Raw genomic sequence first — 21,253 nt, forward strand, 5'->3', positions numbered from 1 at the left:
AGGAATCTGTAACCAAATGATGTAAACGATCTGGATGCCACTCATGCTTTGTTCATCCTGTTTGTGTGTGTATATGTGTGTGTGCATTTGGCCAGAAGGTTTTTCTAAATGGTTTTCTCTCTGTGACTCTCATTTCACCTTTCAAAGCCATTTGAGTGGCAGAAGGTCAAGATATCTTACAATTAATTTGTCTTTCATTTAAAAGGACAAATTAACATTTCAGCAGCAAATGAGTTTACATTTGTCAAAAGGGCCTGCATTTTTGTCCCCTGGTACTCGTATTACCTAAAATATCAAATAAATAAATAAATAAATAAATGTTCCTGTCAGGAAAAAGACATGAAAAGGTGGAAAAAACGCAAAACATGGCAGATATTTTCTGCTTACTAAGCACAATGTCATGCTTTACATTTTGTTCTCTCTCTTTTTCCTTTTGAACACTCATGTGACGTGAAAATCACGAGTCCTTCCTGCAGCAGGCATATATTTAGCTCCCCCTTTTCCAATTATCACTCATTTTCACTATCACATTTTTTTTTTTAACTTTCACATGACTGTGGCTATGGTTTGGTTTCTGTTCTTAACACCACATCTTGGTCTTTCCCAGACACAAATCAGTATTTTTGCTGTTTATTTTTCTCATTCTCAAGGATGCTCTCTCCCTAACCTAAACATGCTGTGATGATGGTTTAATCTATCGTATTGTCATGATAAGACCCATTAGAGAGTTGTCAACTTATCATGTGACTGTGCAACGTGACGTCTGTGACATGAAAGGGGTATTTTGGGAGAAGTGAGAAAAGAAGCAAGATCAAAAAATGTCATGTGCTCCTCAGCAGATGTGATGGAGAATTGTAACATTCATGTAATATAAATTGCAGATATGTACACCAACTTTAAAGGCTTGGTTCAACATTAAGTGGCTATATGCAAGTGTGTTTTTATGCTAAGAATTAGACAAAATCAATACCATTTTCATGTCAGCACAGAAAATAGTGAAGCTACAACTTCCAGCCTGTTAGATTCATGCAACATAAAAAATGAAAACATGAGTGAAACAGCTAAAAAACATTATTGATGCCGAAGTCTCTGTAGTTGATATCCCTTACCAAGTTTAAACAAGGAATAAAATGATCAAATAAGATAAGAAATTGATTAAAAGATTAAAAGTTCTTATCACATTCCTGACATACCCACATGGATTTTGAAAGAGTTCTAAGGTTCCATGCTGGATCTGAAGTGATCCTGTTATGCTCCAATGTAAGATCAAATAGGATCAAATACACTACTCTGTGCAAAAAACTTCATCTGGAGTTAATATGAAGCTTCATTATATAACCCAAAGAGGGAATACCATATAATGGTTTGACACCCATAATTTCCAGTGTAGTCAAGCTAAAAAGAGAGAGCACTTTGTGACAAATGCACCTATAGGTACGTGAATACTGTTTTACAGAAGAATAGAATCTGCAAGAAAAAAAAGTCATACATGCAAATAAGGTGCAGGTTAGAAAATAATTGGTCAAGTCAGCTACAATAACAGATTCTTGTAATGTAAAGACAATACGGTAAGGGTGGGCAAGAACAAAAACCTGCAATACATACATTTAACACATACAGCAAGCCCTGCAGAAATAGTTCTGAATTCAATATGTATACAGGTTGGTGTAGCTTTTATTTTACCCAACCTTTATTAGTCTTTCTTAGTTAACCTTGGTTGCTCACATTGCTCCATTTGCGAAAAACAGTTTTCTCCTGAATAGTGTTTAAACACCATCTTGGTTATTAGAGAACAGCAGACAGCCTTTGAACCTTATCAGACAGTGGAGGCTGGTGACAGATATAAAATGGTAGAAGAATACAGCACTAAATGTGTGACTAGGTAGTTTACTGTATTCTACAGAGAACCACTTTCCTTTTTAAGGGGGGAAAAAAACAGGGACATCCCCATCTCAACAGACCAGCCTTCCTTTGAATTGTTTGTGGTAATCTGAGCATAGTTTGTTTGCAGCTGTATGGAATATCTTTTTATTTATGCTATCAATATTCGGAATATTGCTGTCAAATGACATTTTGTTATTCTGAAAATTGGAATTCCCCTGTCTGAGCTGCCTCAGAGTCATATGTAAAATGTGATTTGGCACAGCTCAGGCTGAGACGTCCCCCATGGCTTTCACCTCTCCCTCTCACATGCTGCTGGTCAAATAGAGGCTTTGTTTGGCTGCCTCTTTCAATTTATTCGTTCTTTTCATCCACTTTACCTTTTCTTTTCTTTTGAAGGTAGACACACTGTTGTATACGCACCAGGTATTTTGGAGAATAAATGCTGATTGCCTCGTGGAGAAAATCTCCTTTTAAAGTGCAATACATCCAACTGAACCTGTGACAAGACAATGTTTAATTGCAATGCAGGTCAGGGTTTCAATATGTAGACAGTTTTTTACTGGTTGATACTTATTTGAAGAGATTTCTCCTCATTTTCAAAGAAGAGAGACACTCTAAGAATCTTCTCAGTTTCGAGTTTTACTCCTGTTTTCTCTGATGCGAGTTGTCAGGATAAACATTACAGTGGCAGCGTAAGTTAGCACACTAACCACATATGATGTGCAAAACTGGATCATAATGTCCCTTGAAGCAATTTTCCAAACACATCTGGTGGGAAGCCAACTTCATTCAACTCTGCTGTTCCTCTAGAATCTTTTCCCATCTACAAGTTCATTGTTTTTGTTTTAAGACCTGCAGCATTGCCCTCTGAGCTTCATTTTCAGCCATAGCAGGCAACTGTCTTCAGTGAAAAAGCCTTGATAAACTATACACTGCCCAGCACCAACAAATCAGCATTTACTGTAGTAACAAAATTACTGGATGTGGAAATAGGCAGCTATTTGTTATCAAAACATCTTTATATACTGTAATATAATCATAGGTGTGCACAGCTTGTTTCAATGCCCACTAACCAGAAAAAAATCAATAAATGCAGGTTTAACAGTTAAATCAGATCTGCAGCAAAAAAGGATATGGCTTTGTACTGGACTGGACTTCAAAGTATTTTATAAAAAACAAAAAAGACATGTTAGAAAGATGCAATACAATTTTTTTTTCTTTTCCATTTTATAATATTGTTTGATTCCTCAGATTTTTATTGCCTCTCCTGGCATCCTGGTATCTTTCTGTCCTGACCTTTAATCACTATTGTATGATACTAAATGAGATGGTAAAGGCATTCTCTGATCCTGAGGTTCCTCTCATAAATGCAGGTTAAATATTGTTATTTCATAAGTTGTAATTGTGTGAGTTTCTGCCTTTTCTAGTTCTGCAGAAGAAGAAGGAGGCCTTAAGTCCTAATGGAATCTGTTAACCTGAACTTTAACAGATCATTTCATATCATAGAAAAGGGTAGCACACTCAAGCCTTTTTGCTACCACCTTGCTTTCTATCAGTTCCTCTTCCTCCTCCTGTTCTTTCTGTACCTCCATCCATCCTTCCCTTGCTCTGATTCCGGCTCTGCAGTGACAGCCCCAAGCCCATCTCATGCATCAGCTGTCAGGCCCGGATTCGTCACTGTCGGGGTGGGGGAGGCAGGAAGAGTGAGATATCTCACTGCCGTGAACATCTTGACTTGGAGTTTATGCTCAAGATGACTCCCCTTGCCCTCCAGTGATCCTTCTGTTGCCTCTTTGCTGGAGTGTGTACGCCTCAAACATCAGTGTGATTATGATCTTGCAGTAGCCTACTGTCTGCCTCGCTCTGTGTCTTTTTGTTTTAACTGGCTCTCTGTCCCTGCCTTTGTTCGAAAGACTTCTAGGTCACAATTATCTCTACCCATGATTTTGCAAACTGTCTGTCTTCCTTTGTTCTTTGCCATTGAGGAAGGTTTACTGTCACAACAGGGCAAATGGAAATCAAGTCTGATTAATTGGTTATCAGAGATAATAAATCTTCTAGCTCTGTTTGAAATGTAAAAGGTATTTGAATAGCAAATGTTGTGCAAATCCTGTTTCTAAAGTTGCTAATTTCGGAAGGTAATAAAATCTATGGACCAGAGGCTGTCGAGCTGACCCATTAACATATATCCCATTTGTTTAATTCCTACAAAAAGAGAAGTATCAGGCTAACCTCTACTTCCTGTCTTTATGCCAAATTAAGTTAACAGGCTGTAGTTCAGTTTTTAATCAACAAAGAGTGGTATCACTTTGTTGATGTAACTCATGACAACAAAGCAAATTAAAGTGAGGCTGATTTTCCGAACTACTGTACATTCAGTGTGTGTGTTGTCTTGTGGTCGAACACATACGGAGGATTTGTAAGAACCGAATGATTTTGTGTCTACTTTTTTTTTTCTTCATTTCTCAGCATCTTGCAACCAGATATGGGGAAAAAATCCAAGTATAAGACTTCAGTGAAGAAAAAGACACTCAACCCTGAATTCAATGAGGTAAATCTTGCTCTACAAATAGCCACAATCCACCTGGGAACATTTTTCATTCCTCCACTGAGCTCCAATCCTTCATGCTATGTATAGGATATCAAATAAGCTTATCTTTTCAAAATGACTTGACCTTTTGACATCTTGTTGAATGTGTCATTACCATCAATCTGCATGTTTCTACCTAAATTATGAATTCAATATCTTTCAAGCTCTTGTGTTTATGAATCATTGTGCAATCATCATATAAATATGCTCTTGTGTGCACCACCTGGACAGGAGTTTTCATATGAAGTTTCCCTGGACCTGCTGGCAAAGAAAACCCTGGAGATCTCTGTGTGGGACTATGACTTGGGAATGAGCAACGACTTCATAGGTACGCTGAGGAAAACTATAATGTGGAAGGGAGGAGTGGAGGAAAGCAGCAGCAGTAAAGTAGATGACTGTACAAGTGTTTGAATGAAAGCAAAGCAATTGCAGACAACATAAAACCAGGCCAAGCGTGGGTGGAGAGAGGAGTAAAAAAAAAAAAAAAAAAAAATGTGGAGAGATGAGGGGTAATTATGAGGATTGTGGAGAACGATTGAGCGAGCAAAGGAGAGTTTGAGTGAAAAAGGAAGTGGAGAGGCTTTAGAAATCAAAAAGGAAGACATTTTCACTGAATCCCCGTTTTTCATGGACTTGGCACATCAGATCGCTGCTGCCTCGTCAGACTGTTAAACAGCTTTGGCATGGCCTGGTGTGTATATCACAGCAATAGAGCACATGGGAGCTTAGGGAGTGATGGGGAACTAGTGCTCAGGCACAGTGAAAATGGATTACCATCCTGTGAGCTTGAACATCTTCATATAAAAGCATCTCACTCTGTCTTATATATGTGTGTGTGTGTGTGCACGTGGGTTGGCAGGAGACCCCCCGTGTTTAGATAAACCCAGTGAGTTATTAGCCCTGCTGGGAGAAAAGGCTATCGGTCTCACATAAAGCTCCAGATAACAACCATTCCCTTGACCATTATCATTACACGTTTAGCTCCAGTCGCCTGCCAGTTGTTTTAATTGGGGCTGGGAGAAAAATGACACTGAGACAGAGAGGAATGAAGAAAACAAGTGGATGAAGAGGCAGACTGTATTGCCAATGCACTAATATATGACTGAGAGCAATAACAAGTGTGCTAATAGGCCTAGCATATGATGCAGAAGATGTCAAATGGTAAAGTGTGAGATTTCAGCAATACATGGAGGAGAAAACCGAACAATAGAAAATGTGAGAGCAAAAGTAGAGAAGAAAACACAGGCCATAAATCAAGTGGGAGACTTAGGGGGAGCAATTGATACACATGATGAATGGGAAGTTTCATCTTTACCATGAAGCACATCTAAACCACTATAAGGCTGTCAGTGTTTTGTGTTACAAATAAAAAGTCTCATTACAGCAAAATTGTAAAATTTTACAGAGAATAGCTGCTGAAAAAAAACTACACTATAGATACCAGAGTTATTTAATACTTTTTGTACCCTCTAAAGGGGAAATAAGATGATCCAATGAACCAGATCAGTGTCACAGCCAATGCGGATGATGGTGTACACTTTTTGACAGATAATCGTAGTGTCGCACTCACTTACTGGTACTGTACACTAAAATATGAGGGAAGCAGTGATGTGTGAAAAAGCCTAAGAGAAAAAAGTGCAACTTTGGGTCTTAGAAAGTTCAAAAAAGTGTCACAAACAGGCCCCAAAGGATGTTAAGAAATATTGTTTTATGTTCTAGCAAGAAATTTGAAGCATACCGATGTCTTTAGGTCTACATCTCTGCTAGTGTTACGTCCCAGCCAAACGGCACCTCAGGGGCCGTAACAGCTAGATACTTGGTTCATTACAAAAAAAAATAATGTAGCTGCTGGTTGAGCGAGGCTGATGTTTTGCTGAGCGAGGCTGATATTTTGTGTAAAAATAAGAAGAGAGACAACAGGGTCAAAGCTGTGTGAATCTTTGTGCACATCTGATTGCCGCTCCATGTGTCAGCCTCACCCTTGTCTATGTCATCTCCTCCAGCACCGATTCGTCATCCTTCTACTCCAGCCCCCCAAACACATGTCAGATTGGCTGACCGTTTGTTTGTCACTAGCAATCTGCCGGCTCAGGGAACACTCCATTGATTTCTGTTCAGACGAGGTGGGAGTGGTGTGGGGGGTGGGGATGGCAGTGACAACCTGTTTTGTGTGATCATCCTATTGAAACTCTGTCAACAGGTTTAGACGCGCTCTCCAAGTTGTCTATCTGTTGGTAAGAGGAATGAAAAGGAGGATCGAAGCTAGGAAGTACTTAAAGGATGCTTCTCTCCTCCCAGCAGAAGCATTACAGGCAGTGTTCAATGCTGAGCTCAGATGAGTCGCAGTTCAACAATCGAGACTTGTTTGCTCACGACTGTCTTTTTCCAAGGTGGTGTTAGAAGCCAGTATTGCCAAAATACCATGTTTAAAACTTCATGCTTCATTACTTGTGCAATCACAGCAAAGAGAATGGCTGTATTGCAACCTCGATATGACAACTGGCTGCATCTCTCTTCCTTACAGTCTACGCCTCCAACAACAGCTCCATCACCTCCGCTCACTTTCATCTGAGACATTTCCTGCTTCTCCGTATATATATTTATTTCCGCCACCCATCATGCTCAGTAGCCATGCTCTTTCAATAAATCTTTTGTTATCTAAATCTGTTGTTGTAATTTCCTATCTCCCTGTCTATTTCTCTCTGTCTATCTGAGGAATTTCTCTTGAATATCTACTGACTTCCTTCTTTGCTCCCCTGTCAGTCAAATAATAGTCTTTATTTACATAAATGTAAAGTATGTAAAGTATAATATTGCAGAAGATCAGTTATATAATATTGACGCTTAGATTTTAACAATACAAATGTCTGTCTGTCTTCTCACTTATGGTCTAAAGTACATAATGTACCAACAGTACATTGACTTAAATATTGTACTAAACTACAGTTGTGAGGTTACTTGTACTTGAGAATGCCACTTCTGCCCCATTATATTTCTGAGTTACATATTAACTTTACTTATTCATTTAACTTTTACTATGCTACATTTATCTGACAACTATAATTATGAGTTATTCTTCCATTATGATTTTCCATTAAAACAATACAACACAGTTATAAAAACGCATTGTCAAAAATTAAAGAAGTGGTTCCCAACCTCTTTGTTTTGTGACCACATACAAAAAAGAATTAAATGGTTGTTGCTCCTTGTAATGCAAAAATGAAATGTGCATTAATGCTTCAGTACTAACCATTTAATAATGTAATTCATAATCATTTCAGGGACATTTTATCACTTGTAATTATGAGTTTTAGGGTATTTCTATTTAATAGAGTACTTGAGTGCTTTTTTCCACTGCAGATGCCACACTGTTATCCTCCTTTCTTTCATTCTTTTCCATGCTTCTTCTAAATGTTTGTCTCCCTTTATCACCCATTTTCATCCAAATTCCACTGACTTCTTATTTGCTTTTATTTATTTTTCCAGGGACAATGCACTTTAATCCATATTACTCTAAATATGCCAGTTTAAATATGCCAGTTTAAATATGCCAGTCTAACCCTCCATGAGTGAGACTGTAATTATTTATTACAGTAACAATAAAACATGAAAGATATTAAACTTTCACCAGGCAAAACATGGAACAGTTGAACAGCCAATATGTAGTGCACTGGTTTTGTTATTGTATCAGTCCAGTGGTGCAGTATAAGTGAAAAGATAGGATAGGATAGACATACACCTTAGCATGTCAGGCATCTGTAGCACTTCTTCAAATACATCTCTAATAGTTCAGGATGAATTTTGTTTTTGCAGCAACATGCTTATGAAACGTGTTTTTTGAAGCAGAGGGCTGAATCTAAAACGATGCTAAAACTGGAAACCACTTGTAACTTCTGACCTAATACCTAAACCGAATGTTGTTGAGAATAATCGCTTTTGTCATTCTTGTGCATATAAAGATGAAAGCAGGACACTGATGTATAAACCAAAGAGGAGCAGATCTAGTATCAAGCCCTGGGGGTACTCTGACATTTTTACTTATCAAATTTAACTTTGATATTTTAAAGAAGGAAGCGAGGACCAAACGTGTGCAGGGTGTAAAGTAATCATGTAGAACTACAAACATCACCAACAGTACGAATGGGATAAATGTTCATGTTCAAAATATATTACAACCACAGCGCACACTTTAATCTTAAGCACAGTGGTGACTCTGAATACTCTGCTTCTTGTTTCAGGTGGAGTGGAGCTGGGTATTAATGCAAGCGGTCAGAGACTCAGACACTGGTTCGAGTGTCTCAAAAACAAAGGGAAGAAAGTGGAGTACTGGCATACACTCACACAGCAAGGAGCCCCGAGCAGTGACAAACCGGACTAGATTACACAAGACATTCATGCATACATATACATGTAAACACACACACACACACACACACACACTTATCTCACTGAGTGATGGTTGAAAGCGGTAAGAAGAGCAAAAGGAAAAAACATGCAATAATAATAATAATAATAATGAAATCCCTCATGAATGCCAATAATTACAAATATTGTTATATTCATACTAATATTAGCGATAGTAATAAGGTGTAATCTGAACACATTTTTTAAAGGTGAACCAAATTGTGACAATGTCCTCATTAAAGTCTTGACGTTACAAAACAATAATCACAAAATTGTGCTTACTTACCTTACTGTATTGTGGAAGTGGCTCATACTTTGTCGTTACACCTAAATTCAATGAAGAGATTTGACACTAATGTACTCCAAATTCATCCAGTGTAAGGAGATCAACAGAACGTGCATCCTAGTGACTCAAAATGTGGTATATAATTACTGGGGTGGGGATTTTATAAATGAGCGATTGTTCGGAGAAGTTTCTATATTAGTGGTTGGTGATCTGATGCAAAACAACGCACCCTGTTATAAAGCACAAAATGATCCATTTAGTGGATTTGTACCTTTACTGTTTCAGTGCTCATGTTCTGAGGTATGTCTTTTCATTATCTTTCAATTGCAGTAGCTTTCTATACACCTCCATGTTATACATCAACATGTCAGCATGTGTGCGTTTGTGTGTGTGTGTGTGTGTGTGCTTGTATGGCCTGCAGAGTGAGGACCTTTTTGAGTATAATGTTATAGGAGTGAGGACATTTTGGTTAGTCCACACTTTCTCATACCCCTTTAAATGCCTGTGTGAGGGCAAAGACGTGGTTTTAGCGTTAGAATTAGAGTTAGGTTAGGGTTAGGCATATAGTTGTGATGTTAAGCATATGGTAAGGAGCTAGAGAATCCATTATGTCAAGGAATGTCCTCACAGTGTGTGTCTGTGTGTGTGTGTGCATGAGGGCTATGAGAATATGAGTGCCTACATTCTCTGTCTGTGCAGCATGTGTTTATCTGCAGTCATGTCATGCGCAATTCAAAACATCTCCATCCATCTTAAGAAGCACAGTGTGAAGTAATGATAACAATGGATAAGAAAGACATGCACAACAGAGAAATCCTCCAGCACCACCACAGTGGTGTGAGTGTTCCTGGCTGGAGGAATACTTGACAAGGTGCTGGAGCCTCATCTCTTTCACCCATTCCCAGAAAGTAGTAGAGCAACTATAAAAACAAAGTATATTTGCATAGATAATCTCTGACTGTTTTTTTTTTTTCTTTCTTTTTTTACTGATGAAAGGTTAAAGATGTGTCTGTGGCAGGCACAACGGATATTGCTTTTAGAGGTGCTGATTGTACTTTCACTTCACTGCAGTATTATGATGCAGATTTAAACATGATCCACGTGAATTTAGCTCAGTGTCTCCAAATGTGCTCAACGGAGTCAGAGATGATGCAACATTTTACTCATGCAGGGCAACATCACACCAGTAATATATTATTTTGAAAATTTAATTGGTCCTGTTATCTGATTTGCATGAATAGGGACCCCTAATCAACCTACATTACTCCCCCAGTCTCCTTGTGAGTTTCTAAAGAAATATGTAGTATGTATGTTTATAAATACATAAATCTATATCAGCCACTATTTGGGAGTCATTGCTGTGATCAATGTTCCATCCATCCCATAATTTCTGATCTATTAAATATCAGCTTCGGTGGCATATTTCATCCTCTGGACAGGAGACAGGACCACTGGGACTGATCTATCTATATCTGTCTAACACAGTATTGACTACTGACATAAACTGTATGTACTTAGTAGAAATGCAGACATAAAGAATAAAGCCCCACCCCTACACCCCCCACCTCCCCTTCCCACACACCAGTTTAACCTCAGGAGGTGAAATGAGTTAACGTACTGCATTTAACACATTTGAGTGCAGGGGGACAGTGGATTCACAGACCAGGATCCAAGATGTTGAGAAACTATGCTGTAAATTTAACCTGCATGTGTGTTATGTGTCTCTATGCACATCTCTGCATATTCATAGTGTATAGGGGCTGGCTTGTTGCCTGCCTGGACATCAAATGTACTCCCTGTGATTCATCTGTCACTACTGATCTGACCATACGCTGGTTCACAAAAGCACACCCACAGTCAGGCAGTGGCCTCCGGGAGTTTTCTAACTGTTGAATCGATCCGGCTGCTCATATTCTTGGTGTCCTTCGACAACCTTGTGAATGTCTCATCAGTGACTGCAAAAAATGGATCTTTCAGTGGTGAATTAAAACTAATTAGGATAAAAAGGGCTTGGGCATTATAAAAGCTTAGAATTAAATTATATACTGTAACAGCTTAAACACATTTTCAGTAGGACCTTAAATGACTTTAACAAGGTTTTGGCAGAGATGGTAGGTTTATTCTGTACTTGCTCTATGCACATTAAAACTCCAGATAATCAAACCAAAACAACAACATTATCATGTTTTCCATGATGAATTTCTGGGAACACTCTGTACTTTGTTTGGGGTTAGGCTGATCTGACAGTGATCTAATTGGGTGCACAGTTCTGCTTGGAAAGTTGCTTATTTCAATGTCTGGATCTGTTGGTTTTGTTTACAGCCATCCAATCTTCTGACTCTTGTCTACTGACCCCGCTTTGCTTATGTAATCATTTTATGTGCAATAAAGCTGCATGTTTAATAGTCACGACCAGCTTGTATAATAGAGTGCAACCTTAGCTAATCATCCTGAATGTTGATGTGTTTACAGTCTATGCCATCCATTAAGTCTCCTACTGTCAGTGTGTATTTGTTTGTTTGTTTGTGAATGCGATGATTCAGGGTATTTTTTTGCTCAGTTGCTGTGCTTTACCAAGCAAGCTATTGCTTTCAAACCTTTACTGTCACAGACTTTGACACTTGTCTTCCTAAAATTGATATCAGTGGTAATGATGCAGGAGGGCTGAGAAGGGAATGAGATGGGGAAATAACTACTGCGGTCCCTGTGTATTCACTGTCAATGTCAACCACGCAGTATGACTGCCATCCTGTGGTGGGTTTGTGTAACTACTTCGCAAAATAAATCGAGGTTGTTTCAATGGTCGTCTGTCTTTCTTTGAATGACATGAGCGACATTTTTGCTTTATTCTTCAGCACCATAAAACAGGCAGCATGCATGTTGGCTAAATATGTGTTTATTCACCACCACTTCTGAAAACAATCCAAGCGTTTGCATGTTGTATATGTCTTTATATCAATTTTTTGGCTACTTAAAACAATCTTGATATTGAATGTTTTTGTATTACAGCAAGTTTTGTAAAAGCAACTGATTTTTCAGAAAAAGGATAGTAAAGTAATGGCTAGTATTTCAAACGTATCAGGCAGTATTGGTTTACATTTGTTTTGTTTTGTCTTTTCTTTTTCTTTATTTCTTTTCTCCTCGTGCTTCTGTTACATTTCCACTCCCTTAATTTTGCCTTAATTTTTTGTGTTTGCCCTCCTTCCTCTCTCTCATGGGTCAGTCACTCTGCCAATGAAGAGCGGCACGTTGGCCTGGTCGCTCCACAGCAGCATGATGAAAGGCCGCAGGGCGGAGAAAGAAGGGAAGGAGCGAGAGAACGACATAGTGGTGACAGCGCCGGCCTCCACTCCTTGTTCGGTGAGTGCAAGGAAAGCCCTGTGTCTGGCATCATTCAGAACCAATTTCTCTTCAGAGAGGCCACACAGGTTGGCACCCTCAAACAGTGATGACAGCCCTGTTTTGGAAATAAGGAATGAAAAGACCAGAAAAGATTATGGTGGGAAAAGCTAGAGAGGAAAGCAATTGGATCTGATATGGCAGGATCAAAGAGCGGATGGGAAGACATATTTCACAAATGCAACTTAATGGGTGTGTACTGGCTGGTAGACAAGCTAAATTATGTGCAATATGTGCCGTTAATAATCTGAATCTGAAAGACAGAAAAGAACATAAGAATTGGAAACAAACCTAGTTTCTTCAAAAGTATGTTCATGTTTGGCTGGATATCTAGCCTGATTTGGGGCAGAGTGACCTCTACATGCTGAGGAGTTGTCGTCTTCATTTGTTCTATCATTTGAAGCACAGCCGTGTCTGTCATCTTCTCTTCCACTAGCTGTAGGTCAGTTACTCCGCTGGAAAGCGGCAGCAGGATATAAAGGCTGCTGTCACCTGTGAGAGCAAGCCTCGCCACCTGTTGGCAAGATTAAAAAAAAATAAGCTATTTAAAAATCAGACTCTGTGGGGCTGCTCTTAGACAAAATGGATTAATCTGTGCCACAACTCCAAAAGGTTCTAGTCTGTTCTTATAATGTAACAAATGTAGACAGTCCAACATGACAGGCCATATTAACAAGTCCATGATTATTCGTTGTTTAACTTCATTTGGGGGATATCCATGCAAGTCTGTGGGTTTCAGTTTAGAGGCTGCATTGGTAGTAACCATGGTACAATGTAAACATGAGGTTTAATGTTGCCATGGAGCAGTTTAGTAGACTATAAATTCAGTCCCTATTTATTTATTTATTTATGATTATTTGACATCATTAACACTATGCCAAATTCACTATTAGCAGTTTCAGGAACCTATGAATTACAGCTGTGGACAGCTCTGATTGGATAACTTGAATACTAAACAGAACTTTAGAAGACGATGTAAACTCTGGAGTTATAGGGGGATTGTTTTTAATGACTTTTAACCATGTCTGTCAATGTTCAGCAACTGTTGTCACACTGATTCTAAAAACATATGTATCAAGGCATCAGACAGATTTGGCTGAATTAAAAAGTACAGATTTTCATGCCGGTTTCACGATTTCACGAGGTTTCAAAGTGCTGCAGTCAACAGGCACCTTACAGTCTGAAATCTGTTATAGCACATGAATTGGTAGGTGATGATGGGTGTTTGTGTTTCTTACCTGTGCTTTGAGTGGAACAACATATGTCATAGCCATCATGTATTTCTGGTGATAGAGAAGAGGCACCTTTACCATGTCACCATCCAGTTTTATGAAAAGTCCCTTCTTTGGTTTCGAATCAAACTTGACCTTCCACTGACCTGCCACACACACAAAGATTATTTTCTTCTATGTTCACATGCACGTACACACACACACACACACACTTCGGCACACACACTTTACTGACCATTAAAGGACACAGCATTGAGCAGGATCAACTGTGTGTCGGGTGAGACCGAATCAACCAAATCTGTGATTTTGTTTTTTGTTTTATTTGCCACCCAGCTGTTGATCATCTGTGCGTTTTTCTCACTGGTTTCCAGCAGCCTGGTGGGCTCTGCCTCGTAGAACTGAATGGACTGGTTAATAAAAGAGTTACGCAGATTCATTTCTGAGGAAAAGAACAGAAAAACACGAGCGCTTCAGAGGCACAAACCATTTTAGTTTGGTGTGGAATTCTCTGCATCGTTCTCTTTGATTGCATTTGTTTTATGAGCTTCCCACAGTTGTATTAATACCTGGGTTACAGTAGATCTGAGAAGCCATCTGCAAGGAGCCAACCAACTTCTCTCTCAGCTTCTTCATCTGATGGTGGACACAGTGGAAATTGTGAGGAACACAGACCGCTGTCTCAATGGATTTACGGGTCTCACCCCTTGCACCTGAAGAAAAGACATAATATAGAAAGAGATTTACTTCAGAGTACTTTAGAAAGCTTCAAAGTATGTCTGACATTTAATATAAATAGAGGCAAACTGCTGTGGCATTTCAAAGCAAGAAAAGTTACATCCTACTACTCTGCATGTGTTCATCATAATCAAGAAATGTCTCATACATTGCAACAGTGTGGCACAGAGGAATAAGATATAACTTGCTTCCCTTTTTCCTACCTAATAACAAATGGGAGAGAGCCCCACTGATGCTGATTGGAGAGAAGAGCAGGTTGCTCGAGGGAAGTGACTCTCTGAGGAAAGAATACAGCTTCATGGAAAACTCTGTCATTGATTCCTGCAACATGGGTTCCCATAAGCGGCTGTTCTCGTCCTGGCAGGGCTCCCAAGCTGTAGTGTTGCTGCACGAGTGATGGACAGGGGTAGCAACTAAAAGTAGTTAGAGTTAAAAATGTGAGTAAATGTAAATTTATGACAACATCTCATCATGGTCTAGGATTTTAGTCTAAAAAATGTATTTGTGTTAAAATAAATACTAATTTGGAGCTTGTTGGTTTAGAATTGACTATAATAATAAATGGTTCAATTTTTTTTGCAGTAACATAGAAGAAAAGTTTTCCCAACCTACCTTCAACAGTAATGCGTACAGTGCTCAGTTTCTCCCCATTAGCTGATTCACAGTGGTAAATTCCAGCATTCTCCATTTCAGTGTTTGTGAGTAGTAGGGTCTGATCCTTGTCACCCGGATAAAGCAGCAAGAGTTTCTTATCAAATGTTGAATCTTCCTCAAGATCCAGTAATATCCTCTCTCCACCATCCACCTCTTTGAACCAGAGTGCATTGGGCGTGCCTTGGCTTGTAGGTGGGAAATGGCATGGCAGATGAATGTTTGAGCCTTTAGTTACCTTAATGGTGTAGTCAATCAGTGCTGTAGAGCAGGAGATGACACTTAAATTCAAGCTTTGAAATCAACTCAAAAAATAAAACCAGAAGGCACATTCATGTATGTATGATACTGAGAAGCATGTATCCCACCTTCAACTGTGATGTTGTACATCCTTGTCATCTCCATATTTTCCTCCTTCATCACACACTCATACTTGCCCTCATTGGCAGCAGTAACGGGGGATATAGAGAGTTCCAAACCATCCTTTGCAATGCTAAATGGGCCATGTGACCGTGCATCTATAGCTATACCTATATTTAAACAAGATCAAACAATATATGAAAATATATAACAGTGTTCTTTTGCAATATACCAATATCAGTGGTGATAGTCATAGAAATATAATAAGACCATTGAATTTCCAGGTAATGGTAGCTCCACTGGAGCCCCCTTGGAATGAGACACAGGGCAGCACCAGGGAGGATCCAGGTATAGCCCAGAGATGTCTACATGAAGCAAGCTGAACAGAAACAAAATGTCAGCAACACAAAACAGACAAACTCAAGAGTCAAGACAATGCCAAGGTTTGAGTCCTCTTGTCAGTCAGTTACTGCAGTTCCTGGCTTTGGAAGCTATTTTTCTACCGGAGCTGCAGGGAGCGAATTCAACATTTCTTATGTTTACCTCAAAAAAGAGCTGCAGCAAGAGGCAAAGTATGGCCTGTTGTTTCATCTAAGACAGGGCAGAGAGCAAACGAAGTGAAAAAAAATTAGCATGGTAGTGGAGTTGTTTTGCAATTGAGGATTTCGAAATGAATATGGCACCAAGCCGGAAAAAATAGCGATATGTGGCCCAGTCAGTGATATTTCTCAGAATTAAACCTTTTAAATGGCTTTTCTATGGATAATATGGTAATTACACCATTGTCAGAGATTAACACCATAAAAACAATTAAGTGTAGTTGATTATAACTATAATGCATAATGCACAGCAAATTAGATTCCTTTGGTTCAGTGATTAATCAATAAAAAGTCAGAAAAATATTAAATAACTTACATCGCTTGAATTTTCTAACTGTATCCAAATTCAGTAATGGCACCAGTTTTTACCAGTAAAGCCTCTGCCACATCAACCACTGATCACTTCATCTGCCTCCTCTGACTACTGCCACAAACTGCAACCCTGAATGATTAATCTGTGATTGTTGGTTTAGAGATGTTTGTTTGCATAAAGCAGGACTTTCTGAAAGTCACATGATTGCACATATTGGCAACAGATGGCAATAGGGGTAACAGCTAACAGAAAGTTATGGTTAAAAATGTACATAGATTTTGTACATATGTTTTATAACAACACCTCATCATGGTCTACTATTTAACTCTGTATTTAGTCTGAGGTATTTAGATTAGAGTCTGCATTGGTATTAAAATAAATAGCCATTCATAGCTTGTTTGTGTGCCATTTACAACAATAATAAATGGTTTAAATTTGCTTGCAGTAACAGAGTAATATAGAGAGAAGTATGCCCAACATGCCTTTACCAGTGATGCATGCAATGCTCAGATTCACAATGGTAAATTCCATCATGCTCCATCACAATGCCTTAGAGGAGTAGGATGACTACCAGGAGCAACCAGCAATGATTAATCTATGATTGTTGGTTTAGAGATTTGTGTTTGCATGACTTACTGAAAGTCACATGATTTCACATTGGCAACATATACTAAGTAAGATTATTTATATTTTGGTATTTTATCTGAATGCAATTTACTTTTGTAATGTAAAATGTTTAATATTGTATTATGTTTTATTTTTTCATCAATTACACTTACTCAGTGTTGGCAGCTGGAAAATAATAATCAGCGGATGGGGGTGAATTACTGTAGCTACTTCACTTTGGCTCATTTTCATGTCGCATGATATTTTTTTGCCCCGAGTGATTTATACAATGGGATTTTACCAAAGGTTGCATGAGGTACTATACATAAATACAAATATGAGTGCAGAAGTAAGATTAGCACTAAATACATATGTATGTATGTATGTATGTATGTATCTCTCATATATATATATATATATATATATATATACACAAAGAGAGAGAGAGAGAGAGAGATGTAGGCACAAAATGCCAAAAAAAAAAAAAGAAAAACACCTACACACAAACAACTACAAGAAGACACAAATCATGTGATGTAGAGACACAGGGGCCTTTTACATGTCTGTGTCCAGGGGCCCAGGTGCTGTATTCTCTCTTTTTTCCCAACCAAAAGTTATTCGATTCTTCTCATCAAAGTTAAATCTCAATGTTAAAGATTTATATTTTCTCTAATCTCTAACACCTGCACCCCATGAGAGGCTCCTGACAACTGCTCCAAGTCTTTTTCTCCATCGACGAACCGAGGCTCGATTGAGTGGACTGACTGGCTGAAGAGCTTTGGGCGTAATCAGTCGTGCGTAATCGAGAGCCGGGTGTTAAAAAAGGATAGGGCTCAAAAGTTTGACTAGAGCGCTTTTCATAACTTAAAGCCAGAAAAGAGTTTTAGGAAAGCTTTGTACAAATTGGTCACCGAGTGTGCAAATATGTGACCCGTGTTTTAACAACGTGAAGTTGAGTTTCGCCTCGTTAAGACAGTAAGTTTTGTAATGGACTAACGTTAGCGGAAAGAGCCCAAACAATGGCAGAGAGCCGCTATGGAGCCGCAGCTTTATTTTAGATAACGGTGGTCCGGTCATTTACGTTGTTATTTTCAAGCTTTACAACTGGGTTTATCTTTGTTGGTAGTGATTAACTGTGTTACATTGATGAAAATTGCCTCTACTTCGAAGCATCTAAAGAGGACTGCCAGTGTTAACAACAGAAAGCAAAGCCTTCATGGTACTAGATGTTTCTCTAACCAGACTGCAGTGTGCTCAGCTGGGCTGATGTAGGAACATGGGTTTGAAGGCAGTGATTATCACTAAAAGCTACCACGATGTGATGTGTTTTGCACAGTATATATTGAGAAACACTGATTTATTTTTTTTGTTTTGTTTTATTCTTAACTCTTCACCATCAGTGAGCATCAACCTGCAGGATCTCAGGGTGTAAGAGGTGATCGCCATGGCAACGCAGTTCAGCATCGATGACGCCTTCGTATTGGAGAGAGATGAGGAGGGAGCTGCATCCGACGGAGAGACAGAGGGGTGGAAGGACTTAGACAAGGACAGAGAAGGAGGAGAGATGACATTTGGCCCCCTGACTTTCTCCAAACAACAGACTCATCCCTCGCCCGCTGCCCCCGGCTCCCCTGAACACAGTAACTTGAAGTATCAGGTACATGTGCATCATCTGTGTGTATAAACATAGGGCTGTAAGTTGTTTACTTGAAACTGCAATTCCTTTATGATCTCCTGTTTCTTAGAATCTGGAAAATGAAGACGCCATGGACAACAACGGCAATTCCTCTTTCAATAACTTCTTCAAAATCAGGTGTGTTCTGCAGTAAGGGCTATTGATGTGGTTTTGTTTATTCTTTGTCATGGCCAGCATGTTCTTAGAATGTGAGATCAACCCAGTTTTTTTTTTCTGCTCTCTCCACAGCGACCCTGCAACTCTTTCTTATTGTAGCTCCCAGTGGTCCTTCAGCACCTTGAGTTCTGTCACACAGCTTTCTGCACACTGCTGCGGGTAATTTAAAACAACTCCAACACACATACACAAGCTCACAAACAGAAGAACAACAATATACACAGTTACTTTAAAAAGTGCCTCTCTCAGGTGGGTGTCCCATCCGCTGGTGAAGAAAAACAGAAAAGTAGTTCTTGCTTCATTCCTTCTCCTCATAACTGGAGTTGGTGAGTCATTTGTTATTGTCATTTGTTTCCTAGAGTTCTTTTTGCTGGATTCTTGTAGTGTCCCAGTAATTTAGGCTTTCCACTTTAGAATCAGTTGTTCAAAACTGTTGGTAATTTATGGAATTTAAAATGAATTCTGCTTTACACTTGGATGGATCACACAAAAGTAAATGTGAATTTTTAAAAGCCACAGAAAATGCTGGAACTGCACTCTGTATGAATTTCTAAATATGTTATTTTAACACAAGCATATCGCTTTAAATAGTTGTTCAGTTTAACACCAGGTGGTTTATTCTTGTGTCAAGTGAGGGACATGCTTGGCACATCACATAGCGAACTTTGGCCCCTTTGTTGATCCACTGTTTGTAATAGATTTTTTGCCAGAATATCAGAGTTAATGAGAAAAAAAGTGTTTACATACTTGATATGTGTACTGGGTTGTCTCACCACCTCACTAATATATTTTGTTGTTGTTTCTTTTTAGCTCTAATTTTCACTGGTGTTGTCATACAGCTGAATCCAAATGCAGGTAAGGAAGATACGAAAGAAACCATTAAAGTAGACTGGTTTTTCACAAGTGACACAATGGTAAATGTGTGTAGTGGAAATATCAATGAAGATCTTTGTCTTGAAGAATAATTTAAAAAAAAAAACAACAACACTGGAAACAAAACAAAACAAATATTTTCTGTACAAATCAGACAAATTACCAAATCATAAACAAAACAGTACTTATCAACAAACAACATATGTCTTTGTCTCTTGGTTTATTTTAATGGTATAATTTAAGAGTGTATGTTTCTATAGGAAACAATGAATATGTATCCCGGCTGCTTGGCAACTTTATACTGTCCTCTATGATACCACTTTGCACAGTCTTCTGCTTCGATGGTGAAAAAGCACCAGTCTTTCAAGGTCATAGTCCTTTCGATGATCTGCAGCATTGTTTGCCAACCAGACGCTCAAGGCCAATCTGTCCTGGTTGTCTTTTAGCTCTGCTTTTGCTACTGGTGTGAAGGAAAAGAACGGAAAAAAAACAAAACAAAAAGCATTCAGGAAAGGTGGACTTGTGAGTTTTGGGTTGTAGAGGAACATTTATGTGGGTCTTATCTTGAGAATTGTGTTAATCTTTGCAGCTCCTACCAAAAAAGAAGATAAACATGTAAATAAAGTGTATACCTGGTTCTTTTCTGTGTGCTTGTATTGATTCCTGTTGGCAACTGTGTGTTTACCACGTGCTGTAACTAATGAAACTTGTCTTTGTAGATGTTTCAAGTGCTATTTTCTTTGTACCTGGATTTCTTCTCTTTATCCCTGGAGGTAAGTTGATTTTAGTTGCTGGGACTTACTTTGCATGCCTCTTGATTGTACCATTTAATGCATGTGTTGTTTTGTTGATCATAACAATGTCATTCCCTGTATGTCCTCAGTGTATCATGTGATATACATCAGCTGTGCTGTGCGTGGAAGAAGAGGCTTCAAACTGTTCTACCTACCTTATTTTGAAAAATGAAAATTTATGAGACACTATGTTTTCACTACATTTCTTTATTTGCTTTTTAAAATGAATTGTGTTTTGTCACCTGTAACGAAAATATATTGTTTTTTTTTTTTCTTGTCATTGCATAGACCACTACTAATTCAACCACTCAGTGCCTGTTTCCACTACATGAACTGACTTTGCTGTATGTGTACACAAAAAAGAAGAAGCTTGGCCTTGCCTGTGTTTTCTACATTGTGTGAATAATGACTGTGAAATTAAAATAAAACCTTTGTATATTTAAATTTGTTTGGGTTGGGTTAGTTTCCCCAAAAAGGTCACTGTGAGAGCTTTACCTGCTCTGCCTTGCTGGTCGGAATAATCTATGATAGTGTGTGTGGAAAAGTTCAATACAGATGCAGCTGTCTCCAAGAATTGGACTAAAATAATTTAATGTACGCCTTAAAGTGGATCATTCTGCTTATAAAGTCTGTTGTCAAAAGATATACCATAAGTGCATTCACTCATTTTTGAGT

At 38.7% G+C, this 21,253-nt stretch overlaps 3 protein-coding genes across 5 annotated transcripts in view; 2 read left to right on the forward strand and 1 right to left on the reverse strand.

Annotated features, from left to right (window-relative positions):
* The window catches only part of doc2g (double C2-like domains, gamma), a 28,442-nt gene extending 19,274 nt beyond the window's left edge, over window positions 1-9,168 (forward strand). For both annotated transcript variants that reach the window (XM_026303730.2, XM_026303729.2), the window contains exons 9-11: window positions 4,354-4,435; window positions 4,706-4,802; window positions 8,713-9,168. In XM_026303730.2, the coding sequence (XP_026159515.1) occupies window positions 4,354-4,435; window positions 4,706-4,802; window positions 8,713-8,852 (319 nt within the window). In that variant the 3' untranslated portion in view covers window positions 8,853-9,168. The remainder of the gene's footprint in view (window positions 1-4,353; window positions 4,436-4,705; window positions 4,803-8,712) is intronic.
* Window positions 9,169-12,094: 2,926 nt separating this feature from the next.
* On the reverse strand, window positions 12,095-16,574 carry serping1 (serpin peptidase inhibitor, clade G (C1 inhibitor), member 1). The gene is made up of 11 exons (XM_026303603.2): window positions 16,457-16,574; window positions 16,085-16,132; window positions 15,812-15,920; window positions 15,550-15,711; window positions 15,143-15,442; window positions 14,734-14,943; window positions 14,362-14,505; window positions 14,031-14,234; window positions 13,802-13,941; window positions 12,855-13,077; window positions 12,095-12,621 (listed from the first exon to the last, which is right to left on the reverse strand). The coding sequence occupies exons 2-11, from the start codon at window positions 16,130-16,132 to the stop codon at window positions 12,377-12,379; spliced, it is 1,785 nt and encodes a 594-aa protein (XP_026159388.1). The 5' UTR covers window positions 16,457-16,574; the 3' UTR covers window positions 12,095-12,376.
* Window positions 16,575-17,842: 1,268 nt separating this feature from the next.
* On the forward strand, window positions 17,843-21,022 carry tmem134 (transmembrane protein 134). 2 transcript variants are annotated; one of them, XM_026303563.1, is made up of 8 exons: window positions 17,843-18,034; window positions 18,460-18,716; window positions 18,805-18,872; window positions 18,984-19,070; window positions 19,149-19,237; window positions 19,722-19,766; window positions 20,504-20,557; window positions 20,668-21,022. In XM_026303563.1, the coding sequence occupies exons 2-8, from the start codon at window positions 18,504-18,506 to the stop codon at window positions 20,748-20,750; spliced, it is 639 nt and encodes a 212-aa protein (XP_026159348.1). In that variant the 5' UTR covers window positions 17,843-18,034; window positions 18,460-18,503; the 3' UTR covers window positions 20,751-21,022. The 2 variants fall into 2 exon arrangements, with proteins under 2 accessions (XP_026159348.1, XP_026159349.1); XM_026303564.1 differs by having other exon boundaries at window positions 19,161-19,237.
* The last annotated feature ends 231 nt before the right edge of the window (window positions 21,023-21,253 follow it).

The sequence above is a fragment of the Mastacembelus armatus genome, chromosome 1 (genome assembly GCF_900324485.2).
Source record: "Mastacembelus armatus chromosome 1, fMasArm1.2, whole genome shotgun sequence".
Taxonomy (NCBI): Eukaryota; Metazoa; Chordata; class Actinopteri; order Synbranchiformes; family Mastacembelidae; genus Mastacembelus; species Mastacembelus armatus.